Source organism: Maylandia zebra, linkage group LG9 (genome assembly GCF_041146795.1).
Source record: "Maylandia zebra isolate NMK-2024a linkage group LG9, Mzebra_GT3a, whole genome shotgun sequence".
NCBI lineage: Eukaryota > Metazoa > Chordata > Actinopteri > Cichliformes > Cichlidae > Maylandia > Maylandia zebra.
The window spans coordinates 36,474,662-36,490,237 of NC_135175.1; the positions used below are offsets into that span (position 1 = coordinate 36,474,662).

Below are 15,576 nucleotides of genomic sequence, written 5' to 3' on the forward strand. Positions count from 1 at the left end.
TGGGAATATGACAGTAAAGTCAGGACACTGGAGTTTGCGGTGACGCAAATCTGAAGGCTGGACTGTCCCATTGCACTGCAGTTTACTTTCAGCCTACCCAACCTTCTGAGGACCCAGCCTTCGCGGTCTACGTGGGCCGGGTCCTCAGCCTATGAATTTGGACACCCCTTAACCTTAGTTACTCTAGGCCAGAATAATAGTCTACAGTGGTCTATTAATGCAAACACAAAAGAATAATAAACTGAGACGTGGGATGAACAAAAGATACCAGAAATGAACCAAAAATGTTTTTGTTCAAGAGGTGTGTCATAACTACTGGACAGACTCACGCGCAGACAGAGTTCTTTGCAAACAAAAGAAGACAATTTATTTACAACAGGGAACACACCCTTTAGCGCTATACTTTGAGTCGGCTCCAGGGAGAGGGGGCAATCCACACACACGCTTCCTCTTCAGCACAGTCACCGCCAGAGCACCTCCACACACACTTACTCACTCCTTTTCAGCCGCACTAGCTCCAAAACTCCACTCATGCAGGGTCCGTAATCTGGTCCAGAAGGGGGATATCTACACACAGAATACAACAGTTAGTTCCACAGGCAAACATACACAAGGCGCTCTTTTGATCAAGCCAAGAGCACGAACTCAGGAGATTCCACATTCCAGCGGCGAGCTACTCTGTGCCACTGCCTTAAATAGCAGCTGGGGAACTCAGCCAGATCAGCAGCAGGTGGTGACAATCACACGGGTGTGTGGGCCAAGAGCGAGAGCCCGTAACGAGCTCCGCCCAGGCAGGAGGAAAAACAACAACAACACCTGTAGCCAGCATGAGCCAGCCAGAGAAACAAGGGGACCGTGACAAGATGTCTGTTCAAGAGATGTCTGTTGTTTCTAGACTCCTGAAATGTGTATGAGCTACAATAAAGCTATGAAATGACACATTGTGCAACAACAATAATAATACTAACATCAAGTTAGTACAACTTATGAAAAAGAAATATTAATGGACAAAAACACTGACTTCATCTACAATAAATTCTTTCAAAAACAATGGTTAAGGATTTGAAATTAATGACTTATTAGTTTTATCTGACAGATATTCATTTGCAGTTGTTTTCATTTAATAACCATTTTTCTGTTCTCCCTCTGAATGATGAAAAACTGAACGATTTCAAGCAGAAACTTTTGAGCTTACAAATGTGTTTTGTTTTATTCAGACTGGAGGACTGCAGCTTGTCTGAACACAGCTGCAGATTTCTGGTGTCAGCTCTGAAGTCCAACCCCTCCTTTCTTAGAGAGCTGGACCTGAGCTCCAACTACAAACTGCAGGATTTAGGAGTGGAGCGTTTGTGTGGTTTTCTGGAGAGTCCACAGTGCAGACTGGAAACTCTGAGGTCAGTCACCATGTTTTCAAGTTTTGTTTTCCACTGACCTGCAGACATAAGACTGATATACTGACCCACACTGTGGTTCTTCATAATGGAGTCTTAATTGTTAAAGTTGGAGATAAAAAGGTTGGCTCTAAAAGGATAAAAACATGTCAATCTGTGGCCACAGGCATGTTTAATAAAAGTAAACAATAAACAATAACTATATGATTTCAAGAATAAGTTTGTACAATAACCTTAAATCTTTTGCTTTTTACTCAGACTGGAGTACTGTGGTCTGTCAGAGATCAGCTGTGAGTATCTGGCTTCAGCACTAAAGTCCAGCCCGTCCTATCTGAGCGAGCTGCGCCTGAGAGGAAACAACCTGCAGGAATCGGATCTGAAGCAGCTGTCTGAGCTTGTGGAGAATCCACAGTGGAGACTGAAGACTCTGGGGTCAGTAGAGGGTCGCAGTTTTTTTTAGTTAAATAACACTAAGCTGAAAGTAGATGTAAAAAATGTTTGACTAAAATAAAAATAAAAAGTTGACTTTAGAAAAAAACTCATTGAGATGATATTGTTTAATACATTACCTGAAATTAAGAAAAACAAGCACAGAAAATGAGTTTAGTTTTTCTCATAGTTGGCTGTGTGGCAGGCAAGCAGAAGTGGTGGACCCAAAATTGCAGGACTCTTAGAGATGGGAATAAACTGAAAACGCAGCTTTATTGCTGGAGGAATGATTCACGAAATAAAACTTACAAAAACAAAACTCTAAACCGAGGTGCTGGAGGACAGGACATTACAAACACACAGCAAGTTGAGGGTACGACACGACACTGACACAGAGAAACACAGGGCTTAAATACACAGATGGCAGTAATCAAGGGATGAGAGACAGGAGGGGAACACACCTGGGAGAAATCACAGCTGACAAGACAGGGGAAACGTAAACTGGCACACTCACATACGACACAGACCTTCACAATAAAACAGGAAACTCAGACACATGGAACCAGAAAAGACATTGAACTAAACAGACAGATTCACAAACAGACGTGGTGACACCATAGACAGACAGATACAGACGCAGACTCAGAGGCAGACCGAATAGAACACGTAGAACTCAAACAATAATAATAATAATCATGATAATAAATTGGAAAATGATAATAATAAACTTAAAGCGCTGGGTCACCGACCCAGGACCATGACAGTTTTAGTCTTTTGTCAGTCTGGTCAGATCTGACAAATCAAGCTTCAAGTCCATATTTTTAAGTTCAGCTGAACCAATTTAAAAAATGTGTTTAATAAATATTCACTATTTTTTGTTGTTGCTGTGTTTAGATAAAGATCCTATAAAATTGTAGAGCAACCCAACAAAGATCTCCTTTGTGCAGAACTTTCTGACTGAAGAGAAAAAAATAAATTTTTAAATGTAATTTTTAAAAAATTAAATAAAGCTGAGCTGAAGCTTCAAGCAAAGATGGATTATTCTACTCAAATTCTTCTGTTTGTATCTGCAGGGTTGACAGGATGATTGAACCTTCCAATGAAAACGCCTGTGAGTACTGACATGATGTCTCCTATTCACCAATATTTTATTAACAGCATCAAATATGTATATGACTGTGTGCTTATTTTAACATAGAAATCCTATAAATAATGTTGTATGGAGGTGTGGAAAATATTTGAAAAATGTATTTCAAACATGCTAAAATGCCACAAGGTCTAAATAAAAAGGCCATAAAACATTTTAACATCTTAAACATCTTAAAATTCAAAATTGCAATTTGATGATGAACAGGTTTATTTCATGTTTTAGAAATCATAATAGTTAGAAGGTTACTACTTGGAACTCCTGAACTCCTCCTAGATATCTTTTCTTAGCCGGCTGCACTCAAACGCTGGACGTGGAGAAGCTCATAGCTGATGTCAGACACTAACCCAGCAGCTTCACTGCATCAGAACCTTTTGACACTTCCACTCTCATATTTCGAGTTCAGCGCATAAACTTTGAAACAGCCTTCCTGCATCATCCCGTGAGGTCGACTGAGTATTCAGGCTGTTTCTTGCACACCCCATCATTGGATCACAGCAAATGTTTCTATGCAAATATTTATTGAGAATGCACGATTGCATCTTTGTTGGGATATGCACACCTCTTTAATGTGTTTTCAACCAACCTGTGAATCCCCTTTGTGACTGTGCGCTTCGAAGAGTGCTCTCCTTATAGAGTTATTGTTATCTTTTAAAAATAGATGAGTGAGACGCACGTTCAGCTACAGAGGGCAGTACAACTGCCTGCTCTAATTAAATGGTTCAAGGTTCTTTATTTGTCACATGCATAGTTATACAAGTATAACACACAGTGAAATGTAACATGACACGCTCCTCGACATGTGCAAGAATGGAGGGGGGGGGGGGGTATACACATATATATATATATATATATATATATATATATATATATATATATATATATATATATATATATATAAAAACACCCAGCACGCCCCTGCGGGCGGTTTATCCTTCAAGCTCGGGTCCTCTACCAGAGGCCTGGGAGCTTGAGGGTCCTGCGCAGTATCTTAGCTGTTCCCAGGACTGCGCTCTTCTGGACAGAGATCTCCGATGTTATTCCCGGGATCTGCTGGAGCCACTCGCCTAGCTTGGGAGTCACCGCACCTAGTGCTCCGATTACCACGGGGACCACCGTTACCTTCACCCTCCACATCCTCTCGAGCTCTTCTCTGAGCCCTTGGTATTTCTCCAGCTTCTCGTGTTCCTTCTTCCTGATATTGCTGTCATTGGGAACCGCTACATCGATCACTACGGCCGTCTGCTTCTGTTTGTCTACCACCACTATGTCCGGTTGGTTAGCCACCACCATTTTGTCCGTCTGTATCTGGAAGTCCCACAGGATCTTAGCTCGGTCATTCTCCACCACCCTTGGGGGCATCTCCCATTTTGACCTCGGGACTTCCAGGTTATACTCGGCACAGATGTTCCTGTACACTATGCCGGCCACTTGGTTATGGCGTTCCATGTATGCCTTGCCTGCTAGCATCTTGCACCCTGCTGTTATGTGCTGGATTGTCTCTGGGGCATCTTTACACAGCCTGCACCTGGGGTCTTGCCTGGTGTCATAGACCCCAGCCTCTATAGATCTTGTGCTCAGAGCTTGTTCTTGTGCTGCCATGATTAGTGCCTCTGTGCTGTCTTTCAGTCCAGCTTTGTCCAGCCACTGGTAGGATTTCTGGATATCAGCCACCTCCTCTATCTGCCGGTGGTACATACCGTGCAGGGGCCTGTCCTTCCATGATGGTTCCTCGTCTCCCTCCTCTTTCTTGGGTTTCTGCTGCCTGAGGTATTCACTGAGCACTCGGTCAGTTGGGGCCATCTTCCCAATGTATTCTTGGATGTTCCTTGTCTCATCCTGGACTGGACATATATATATATATATATATTTATTAGGGGTGCAACGATATTTGTATCGATATTGAACCGTTCAATACAGTGCTTTCGGTTCGGTACGCATATGTATCGAACAATACAACATTTGTAATTTATTTTATCAACTTTCCTTCTGACGATGCTGTCTGTGTTGAGCGCTCAGTGAATCTGCGTTCAACTACTCTGCCTAGGGTCGACAGTGCAGCCTAGGCGGAGTAGTCGAACGCAGATTCACTGAGCGCTCAACACAGACAGCATCGTCAGAAGGAAGAGCGCAGGGCAAGCTAGCGAGACAGAAGTTAAGCTCTCCTTACAACATAGACCTCATTCAGATCTGGCGTTTGGAATTATTTTGGTTTTCATGTGACGTATGACCCTGAAGGTAAGCGAGTCATGGACTAAAGTAAAACAGTATGTTGGATGTGCCATGCAATGCTCAATTACATTGGTGGGAACTAGTGTGTTAGCGCAGTTAGCTCGTTAACGTGTTGGCCGTCTAGCCCCATGCACGGGGCGATCGGCGGTAGCTCGTTAACGGAGATTTGCCGTGTTGTGGCGTTAAGGTCATTTCAACGAGATTAACCTGAAAGCACTAGTGGGAACACAACGAATATGACTGCACATTTACGCCAACATCATCCTAGTGCAAAGACAAAAACAACAAGCATGCTACAAACTTTAGCCGAGTCATTTAGACAGCTGTTAGCACATGATTCTCCTTATGCTGCTGAGAATATAGCCCAGAAGAAGCGGATAGTATAGCTTTTATTTTGGAAAGAGACATTTCTCTGTAATAAACTCTCTTTTCCAAAGATGAGTGATTCCTCAATCAGATACAGGGCTCGCAATATCGCTAGCCCAACGTCCCGGGGCTAGCGATTTTTTCAGTCGGGGTACCAAAATCTATCTCTGCCCTGCCCGTCGGGCTATCGTAGGAAGGAAAAATATATGTCAATGCTTTTGCATTCTTTCGGAAATGTAGCTGGGTAATTATGTCATTGGCATCGGTGAGCCACTGTCAATATGTGACATATTGAAATCGCGTTTGAATTTGCGCTTGTTTTTTGCTTTGCAATCGTGCGAACTGTGTATAGAGAGCGACAGCACTGATCTGTGAGTGATGATAATTTGCGCACCAATTCCTCTGACATCGTCTTATTAATCGTTAGCTTACTATGCAAACATGACAAGTGAAATCTCCCGCAGCTTAAACATGTGAGAGGTTGATCGCGCAGAGAATCGCTGAGCTTATGTGAGTGCGTGTGTAAAAGCAGCAGGATTTATATTTGACTACGATGACCTGGATGACTGAGAACCTTCACAGACAGATATATATTTTAGTTCTGCTGAGCCAAATAAGACAGGTCAGGGTGAAGAAGTGACAGCCAAAGAAAAGCTTACCACAAAACGGAGAAGTTATGACAAATCAGACTATAAGGCAAAAAGAAAGTGCAGCTTTATGGTTTCATGGACAAAAGAATTTCTGTGGCTGCAAAATGACGAGCTAAATAACCAGGGCTGCACATAAGTGGTCCGCAGGTGTGCATTCGCTGTCAAAATAAAAAACACGCACAAGGGTTAGGGTTAAATTTAAAAACTGTACTTTTGAGTTAAAATATATATTTATAATTTTAATAAATGACAAATTAAAAAGGCATGAACATTTTTTTTGTATCGAAAAAATATCGAACCGTGACACCAAAGTATGGCAGCACGGTGGCACGGTGGTTAGCACTGTTGCCGCACAGCAAGAAGGTCCTGAGTTCAATTCCACCATCAGGCCGGGGTCTTTCTGTGTGGAGTTTGCATGTTCTCGCCGTGTTTGCGTGGGTTCTCTCCGGGTACTCCAGCTTCCTCCCACCGTCCAAAGACATGCAGCTTGTGGGGATAGGTTAATTGGATAATCCAAATTGTCACTAGGTGTGAATGTGCAAATGAATGTGAGTGCGAATGGTTGTCTGTCCCTGTGTGTTAGCCTTGCGACAGACTGGCGACCTGTCCAGGGTGTACCCCGCCTCTCGCCCTATGACAGCTGGGATAGGCTCCAGTGCCCCCCGCGACCCTGAAAAAGGATAAGCGGAAGTGAATGGATGGATGGACACCAAAGTATCGAACCGAACCGAACCGTGAATTTTGTGTATCGTTGCACCCCTAATATATATATATATATATATATATATATATATATATATATATATATATATATATATATATATATATATATATATATATATATATATATATATATATAAAAAAAACACCCAGCACGCCCCTGCGGGCGGTTTATCCTTCAAGCTCGGGTCCTCTACCAGAGGCCTGGGAGCTTGAGGGTCCTGCGCAGTATCTTAGCTGTTCCCAGGACTGCGCTCTTCTGGACAGAGATCTCCGATGTTATTCCCGGGATCTGCTGGAGCCACTCGCCTAGCTTGGGAGTCACCGCACCTAGTGCTCCGATTACCACGGGGACCACCGTTACCTTCACCCTCCACATCCTCTCGAGCTCTTCTCTGAGCCCTTGGTATTTCTCCAGCTTCTCGTGTTCCTTCTTCCTGATATTGCTGTCATTCGGAACCGCTACATCGATCACTACGGCCGTCTTCTTCTGTTTGTCTACCACCACTATGTCCAGTTGGTTAGCCACCACCATTTTGTCCGTCTGTATCTGGAAGTCCCACAGGATCTTAGCTCGGTCATTCTCCACCACCCTTGGGGGCATCTCCCATTTTGACCTCGGGACTTCCAGGTTATACTCGGCACAGATGTTCCTGTACACTATGCCGGCCACTTGGTTATGGCGTTCCATGTATGCCTTGCCTGCTAGCATCTTGCACCCTGCTGTTATGTGCTGGATTGTCTCTGGGGCATCTTTACACAGCCTGCACCTGGGGTCTTGCCTGGTGTGATAGACCCCAGCCTCTATGGATCTTGTACTCAGAGCTTGTTCTTGTGCTGCCATGATTAGTGCCTCTGTGCTGTCTTACTAATCATGGCAGCACAAGAACACTGATCTTAGCTATGGAGATATATATATATATATATATATATATATATATATCTTAGCCTGTTCATCTTAGTAAGATGAACAGGCACATGGGTCAATACATGAGCGGGACACAGAAAGGAATTGGCAAGGATACCAGAGGTGCAAAACACCAGCTACTGGTAGACAGAACAGTCAGCCGAGACTGCAAGACCAGACTGACCAACCTGTGCACTGCCTGGATTGATTACAAGAAGGCCTATGACTCAATGCCCCACAGCTGGATACTGGAATGCCTAGAATTGTACAAGATCAATGGGACCCTAAGAGCCTTCATCAGGAACTCAATGGGGATGTGGCATACAACACTAGAGGCCAACTCCAAGCCCAAGTCACCATCAAGTGCGGGATCTACCAAGGAGATGCTCTGTCCCCACTGCTGTTCTGCATAGGCCTGAACCCCCTCAGTGAGATCATAGACAAGACTGGCTACGGATACCGACTACGGAACGGAGCAGTTGTCAGCCACCTCCTGTACATGGATGACATCAAGCTGTATGCCAAGAGTGAACGAGACATCGATTCACTGATCCACACTACCAGGCTATACAGCAATGACATTGGAATGTCGTTCGGACTGGAGAAGTGTAGTCGGATGGTAACAAAGAGAGGGAAGGTAGTCAGAACGGAGGGGATTGAACTACCAGAAGGCAACATTGCAGACATAGAGGACAGTTACAAGTACCTGGGGATCCCGCAGGCGAATGGGAACCATGAAGAGGCCGCTAGAAAAGCTGCAACCACCAAGTACCTGCAGAGGGTCAGGCAAGTCCTGAGGAGTCAGCTGAATGGTAAGAACAAGATCCGGGCCATCAACACCTACGCCCTGCCCGTGATCAGGTACCCTGCTGGGGTAATAGGTAGGGCTGCCACAAACGATTATTTTGATAGTCGACTAGTCACCGATTATTTTTGCGATTAGTCGACTAATCAGATCATCATCCATTAGACGTAAAACTACAGCTTATTGCACCAGCAGCATCTGCTCTTATATAACTATCATTAGCTTACAGCTTTAAGTGTTTAAGGTCTGTGCTAACTAAAAATAAAGACAAGATGATAGTTTATTGAATTTTAATGAAATTTGCAGATTGTTTCGGTGAAGTTTAATAAACTCCTTGCTATCTAAAATTTAACAGGACACTGGAGTATATTCTGGAGCATCTCACACTTCTGATAATCAGCTGTCTGCTTGACGTTTATTCAGCTGTGTAAAAACTATAACTTTAATCTCAGACAAACTGATTTACTCAGGAACAAATAAAATACTAAAAAAAAAAAGCCAAACAATAACATTTTAAGTTATCTAAGTGACTCATATATATTTAACCTGAGTAGCGAAAGACGGCGGTGGGTTTGAAAACGATTTGCGGGGAGTCCGGTGTTCTCACGGCGCTAGTGAGCCTAGCCCCCGGCTAGCTAATGAGCTAGTGGGTAACAGATGTCTCCGAAAACGTCGGAGCGCTTTTGAAAATATGTGGTGTCTTGATAAACTGAGCAGATATTTGAGGTTTACACAGCTACATTCTCGGCTGAAAATATGTTAAACGTTTATTTTGTGACCCAGAAAGAATAATAAGAGTAACATTAAAACTAACTAGCTGCCGCCATTGTTGGAAACTGCGCTGGGCCGCGCTATGAATTCTGGGACACAGCTGCTTCTTCTTCTTCTTCTTCGGGGTTTAACGGTAGCTGACATCCTTGTACATGCAATGCTGCCATCTTCTGTTTCAGTCCGTTATTACACTCTTAAATCCTGCCACTTATTCCTGCGTCTTTTGTGATCGTACAAAGTTTCAAACGACGCGTCGACTATTAAATCAGTCGTCGACGATTTTGATAGTCGACGTAATCGTGACTAGTCGACAAATCGTGGCAGCCCTAGTAATAGGCTGGCCAAAGGAGGAGATAGAAGCCACTGACATAAAGACAAGAAAGCTCCTTACCATGCATGGAGGGTTTCACCCCAAGTCCAGCACCCTGAGGCTGTACGCTAAGCGGAAGGAAGGGGGCCGGGGACTGGTGAGTGTCAGCACCACAGTCCAGGATGAGACAACGAACATCCAAGAATACATTGGGAAGATGGCCCCAACTGACCGAGTGCTCAGTGAATACCTCAGGCAGCAGAAACCCAAGAAAGAGGAGGGAGACGAGGAACCATCATGGAAGGACAGGCCCCTGCACGGTACAGTGGGGCAAAAAAGTATTTAGTCAGCCACCGATTGTGCAAGTTCCCCCACCTAAAATGATGACAGAGGTCAGTAATTTGCACCAGAGGTACACTTCAACTGTGAGAGACAGAATGTGAAAAAAAAATCCATGAATCCACATGGTAGGATTTGTAAAGAATTTATTCGTAAATCAGGGTGGAAAATAAGTATTTGGTCAATAAGAAAAATACAACTCAATACTTTGTAACATAACCTTTGTTGGCAATAACAGAGGTCAAACGTTTACTATAGGTCTTTACCAGGTTTGCACACACAGTAGCTGGTATTTTGGCCCATTCCTCCATGCAGATCTTCTCGAGAGCAGTGATGTTTTGGGGCTGTCGCCGAGCAACACGGACTTTCAACTCCCGCCACAGATTTTCTATGGGGTTGAGGTCTGGAGACTGGCTAGGCCACTCCAGGACTTTCAAATGCTTCTTACGGAGCCACTCCTTTGTTGCCCGGGCGGTGTGTTTTGGATCATTGTCATGTTGGAAGACCCAGCCTGGTTTCATCTTCAAAGTTCTCACTGATGGAAGGAGGTTTTGGCTCAAAATCTCACGATACATGGCCCCATTCATTCTGTCCTTAACACGGATCAGTCGTCCTGTCCCCTTGGCAGAAAAACAGCCCCATAGCATGATGTTTCCACCCCCATGCTTCACAGTAGGTATGGTGTTCTTGGGATGCAACTCAGTATTCTTCTTCCTCCAAACACGACGAGTTGAGTTTATACCAAAAAGTTCTACTTTGGTTTCATCTGACCACATGACATTCTCCCAATCCTCTGCTGTATCATCCATGTGCTCTCTGGCAAACTTCAGACGGGCCTGGACATGCACTGGCTTCAGCAGCGGAACACGTCTGGCACTGCGGGATTTGATTCCCTGCCGTTGTAGTGTGTTACTGATGGTGACCTTTGTTACTTTGGTCCCAGCTCTCTGCAGGTCATTCACCAGGTCCCCCGTGTGGTTCTGGGATCTTTGCTCACCGTTCTCATGATCATTTTGACCCCACGGGATGAGATCTTGCGTGGAGCCCCAGATCGAGGGAGATTATCAGTGGTCTTGTATGTCTTCCATTTTCTGATGATTGCTCCCACAGTTGATTTTTTCACACCAAGCTGCTTGCCTATTGTAGATTCACTCTTCCCAGTCTGGTGCAGGTCTACAATACTTTTCCTGGTGTCCTTCGAAAGCTCTTTGGTCTTGGCCATGGCGGCGTTTGGGGTCTGACTGTTTGAGGCTGTGGACAGGTGTCTTTTATACAGATGATGAGTTCAAACAGGTGCCATTCATACAGGTAACGAGTGGGGGACAGAAAAGCTTCTTACAGAAGACGTTACAGGTCTGTGAGAGCCAGAGATTTTCCTTGTTTGAGGTGACCAAATACTTATTTTCCACCCTAATTTACGAATAAATTCTTTACAAATCCTACCATGTGAATTCATGGATTTTTTTTTCACATTCTGTCTCTCACAGTTGAAGTGTACCTCTGGTGCATTACTGACCTCTGTCATCATTTTAAGTGGGGGAACTTGCACAATCGGTGGCTGACTAAATACTTTTTTGCCCCACTGTATGTACCACCGGCAGATAGAGGGGGTGGCTGATATCCAGAAATCCTACCAGTGGCTGGACAAAGCTGGACTGAAAGACAGCACAGAGGCACTAATCATGGCAGCACAAGAACAAGCTCTGAGTACAAGATCCATAGAGGCTGGGGTCTATCACACCAGGCAAGACCCCAGGTGCAGGCTGTGTAAAGATGCCCCAGAGACAATCCAGCACATAACAGCAGGGTGCAAGATGCTAGCAGGCAGGGCATACATGGAACGCCATAACCAAGTGGCCGGCATAGTGTACAGGAACATCTGTGCCGAGTATAACCTGGAAGTCTCGAGGTCAAAATGGGAGATGCCCCCAAGGGTGGTGGAGAATGACCGAGCTAAGATCCTGTGGGACTTCCAGATACAGACGGACAAAATGGTGGTGGCTAACCAACCGGACATAGTGGTGGTAGACAAACAGAAGAAGACGGCCGTAGTGATCGATGTAGCGGTTCCGAATGACAGCAATATCAGGAAGAAGGAACACGAGAAGCTGGAGAAATACCAAGGGCTCAGAGAAGAGCTCGAGAGGATGTGGAGGGTGAAGGTAACGGTGGTCCCCGTGGTAATCGGAGCACTAGGTGCGGTGACTCCCAAGCTAGGCGAGTGGCTCCAGCAGATCCCGGGAATAACATCGGAGATCTCTGTCCAGAAGAGCGCAGTCCTGGGAACAGCTAAGATACTGCGCAGGACCCTCAAGCTCCCAGGCCTCTGGTAGAGGACCCGAGCTTGAAGGATAAACCGCCCGCAGGGGCGTGCTGGGTGTTTTTATATATATATATATATATATATATATATATATATATATATATATAATAAGGTGAAGACATTAGGTGAATGTGCAGTAGTAGCAGCAAGCAGGTGAATTCTGTACATTAATATGAATAGACATCTGACTATTTTACAGGATAGACAATATAAACATATTTAAAATTAAAGGAATTGAAATGTACATTGTGCCTTGGTTTAGTGTCTGGAAGAGTCCTGTCTCAGTCAATTATAGATGATGTGAGAGGGCGGGTGTGTGTGTTTAGGGCACGGATGGCTTGGGGATAGAAGCTCCTCTTGAGTCTCTCTGTCCTTGCCCGGAAGATGCGGAACCTTCTACCAGATTGCAGAAGTTGGAACAGTTTGTTGCCAGGATGGGACGGGTCCTTCAGTATCTGCGCTGCTCTAGTCCGGCATCTCCTGGTGTAGGTGTCCTGAAGCGGGGGGAGAGCAATCCTGCAGCAGCGTTCTGCTGTACGGATCACACTCTGGAGAGCTTTTTGGTCCTTCACACAGCTGTTCCCGAACCACGATGTCATGTTCTGTGTGAGGATGCTCTCCACAGCGCCTGTATAGAAAATCCTGAGGATCTTTGGAGAGACCCTGAACTTCCTCAGTTGTCGTAGGTGATACAGGCGCTGCCTAGCCTTTTTGGTCTGGACCTGAATGTGGGCAGTCCATGTCAGGTCTGAGGAGATGTGGACACCAAGATACTTGAAGGACTGCACCCTCTCCACTGGAGCTCCATTGATGATAATGGGCTTGTAGTCTCTGTGCTGACCCCTTCTGAAGTCCACCACCACCTCCTTGGTCTTGCCGACGTTCAGCTGGAGGTGGTTGTCCTGGCACCATGATGCCAGATTCTTCACTTCATCCATGTAGGCCGCCTCATCGTTGTTGGAGATGGCACCCAACACCACTGTGTCGTCAGCAAACTTCACAATGGTGTTGGAGCCATGGGTGGCCACACAGTCTGAAGTGTGGGTTGCCAACTCCCAGTAAAACAAAAGAAGATGAAGAAGAAATTACATAATAGTCATGCTGTGAGACGATACAGTGTGTAATATTAATAGATAAATATCTGAAAAGAAAAAGTAGGCAGTCTGACCACATGAAAGCCCTAGCATGATTAGTGGTCAGAAGCAAAAAGGTGTACTGGGGACAAACCAAGCGGATTCCACTATAACTGGTGTGCAGGGAAAAACTATCAATATGCTTTTTGTGACATTTTTGTTTGTGATTTCTTTCTAATGTGAAATATGTGCTGTGGCTCCGAAAGGTTGGGAAATATTGCTCTATAAAAGTTTATCTGTGGTGCAGCTCAAAATGGTAGCATGTTTTCAGATCTGGATTAAATTATTCAGACACAAATCAGCTTTGATTTCTAGCAAAATATTTCTGAGTGTACACTTTGGACGTCTGCAGTCAGCTCTGACGAAAAGTGTTCCAGGGAATCCTGAACTATTCTGCTGTCTGTCTCTCATCAGGTGACTCTGAACAAACATTGGATATAAACCCTTTAGCTGATTTATCTGAGGATGACATAGAGCCAATTAAGGTGAGACAAAAGCAAGCGGATTCTTATCACTTACACATGTAATGACTGTTAATCTCGGCACTTTTTCATAGTAGTAGTCTAAACTTTGTCTGATGGAACAAAGAAGGAGGCTTCAGGACAGAAACTAACTCCACGTGTTGAATTTACCTGCACTGCAACACTGATTAATTGTACGTTATCAGGATGCTTTAAGCTTTATCCTGCATGGCTCCATGTTTTCATTGTTTTTAGTCCCACTATTTTACTGCCAGTTTTGAAAGTACGTACATATAACTGCTGATGTGTATGTTGTGTAGTTTGTAGTTTCTTCACTGCTTACTGGTTTGTTGCTGCTTTAAACAGCTGGTGTTGTTCTGATTTCCAGCTTCCATCAAGCTTCACACCTGAAGTACAACCTGAATCCACACAAATCTCCCACAGGTGATACTAAAACCACAGCTGTCACTGCTTTCACCTCCACATTAGAATGATGTCACACATGCTCTGATGTGACCTGATTTGTATTGCACACCTGGAGGTGTGACATAGTAAATTACCTCCTCCTCTCCATCGATGTCTAATATATGAGACGTTGTGTGTATTTGTGTACTTTGCTTTTCTCTCCCTCTGTGTTTTCCTTTGTCCATCTCACTCAGACATCATTTCCCCTGAAAGATCATCTGGAGCGTCAGTTTCTGATGGGAGCAGCACAGTTGCATCTCAGTTATTCAGCTCTAGTTTGCACTATCAGTGATGAAGGAACTGATCAGACAGTTGACGTCCCTCACCTCAGTGACAGACAGAGATGATGTCAGACTTCAGGCAGGACCTTCACTTGGCCCTCCAGCTCCAGTAACAGCTGCCTCCACAGATGCCTGTCTGTGTTAGAGATGACAGGGTTCATCTGGGTTCTGTGTGATTTGAGCTGTTCTGATAATATAAAACTCAAATACAGCGATGGCAGGTTACTATCAGTGCAGAAAGAGGCTGAAGCCTCCGGGATGACTAACCACAACCGTGTTCTAATTATGTGACATGTGACTCAAACCCTGAGATATCCCAAACCACAAGTAGAATTAATAACCTGCTTTGGCTTTAGAGCCAAAGCAGCAGAGTTACAGATGTAGCATCCCCTCACTTTGGTGGATGTGACAGTTTGGACTCAAACAGAAGCTTCAGATGTTCTCCTTGGTTTCTTTCTTTTAGATTCTAGTTTAACCGTTTCATCTTCTATAGGTTCAGGTGTCCTGGTCCAGGTGTGTTCCAGTGTACTCTGACCAGACTGGTGTTTGTTATGGCTCAGGAGGCGGAGCTGCTGTACTGGAATGTCCAATGGGATGAGAGCCTCCTTCAACAAGCTGGAAAAACAGCTGCAGGGCCGCTGTTTAACATCACGTGCTCTGAGGACGCAGTCCGTCAGCTCCACCTGCCACACTGTGAAACAAAGGAGGGTGAGCACCGTGCTGCGATGATGAGATGAATTGTGTTCAGTATCAAAACAAGCACTTTATTATGATTGTTGTTGCACACATTAATAAATGGGTAGCATCTAACTTGTAGATAACAGTGATTAGTTTGAACTACCTGAA

At 44.6% G+C, this 15,576-nt stretch overlaps 2 protein-coding genes across 3 annotated transcripts in view; one reads left to right on the forward strand and one right to left on the reverse strand.

Moving 5' to 3' along the window:
- LOC101476723 (NACHT, LRR and PYD domains-containing protein 12) overlaps positions 1-15,576 on the forward strand; it is a 40,169-nt gene that overhangs the window by 21,817 nt on the left and 2,776 nt on the right. Inside the window, exons 11-16 of the mRNA XM_024803761.2 lie at positions 1,218-1,394; positions 1,650-1,823; positions 2,894-2,931; positions 13,938-14,008; positions 14,373-14,428; positions 15,224-15,438. Of these exons, the coding sequence (XP_024659529.2) occupies positions 1,218-1,394; positions 1,650-1,823; positions 2,894-2,931; positions 13,938-14,008; positions 14,373-14,428; positions 15,224-15,438 (731 nt within the window). The remainder of the gene's footprint in view (positions 1-1,217; positions 1,395-1,649; positions 1,824-2,893; positions 2,932-13,937; positions 14,009-14,372; positions 14,429-15,223; positions 15,439-15,576) is intronic.
- On the reverse strand, positions 12,521-15,245 carry LOC143420436 (uncharacterized). 2 transcript variants are annotated; one of them, XM_076888672.1, is made up of 3 exons: positions 15,126-15,245; positions 14,776-14,866; positions 12,521-14,682 (listed from the first exon to the last, which is right to left on the reverse strand). In XM_076888672.1, exon 3 carries the CDS (start codon positions 13,326-13,328, stop codon positions 12,672-12,674), a length of 657 nt encoding a protein of 218 aa, XP_076744787.1. In that variant the 5' UTR covers positions 13,329-14,682; positions 14,776-14,866; positions 15,126-15,245; the 3' UTR covers positions 12,521-12,671. The 2 variants fall into 2 exon arrangements, with proteins under 2 accessions (XP_076744787.1, XP_076744786.1); XM_076888671.1 differs by having other exon boundaries at positions 14,776-15,245.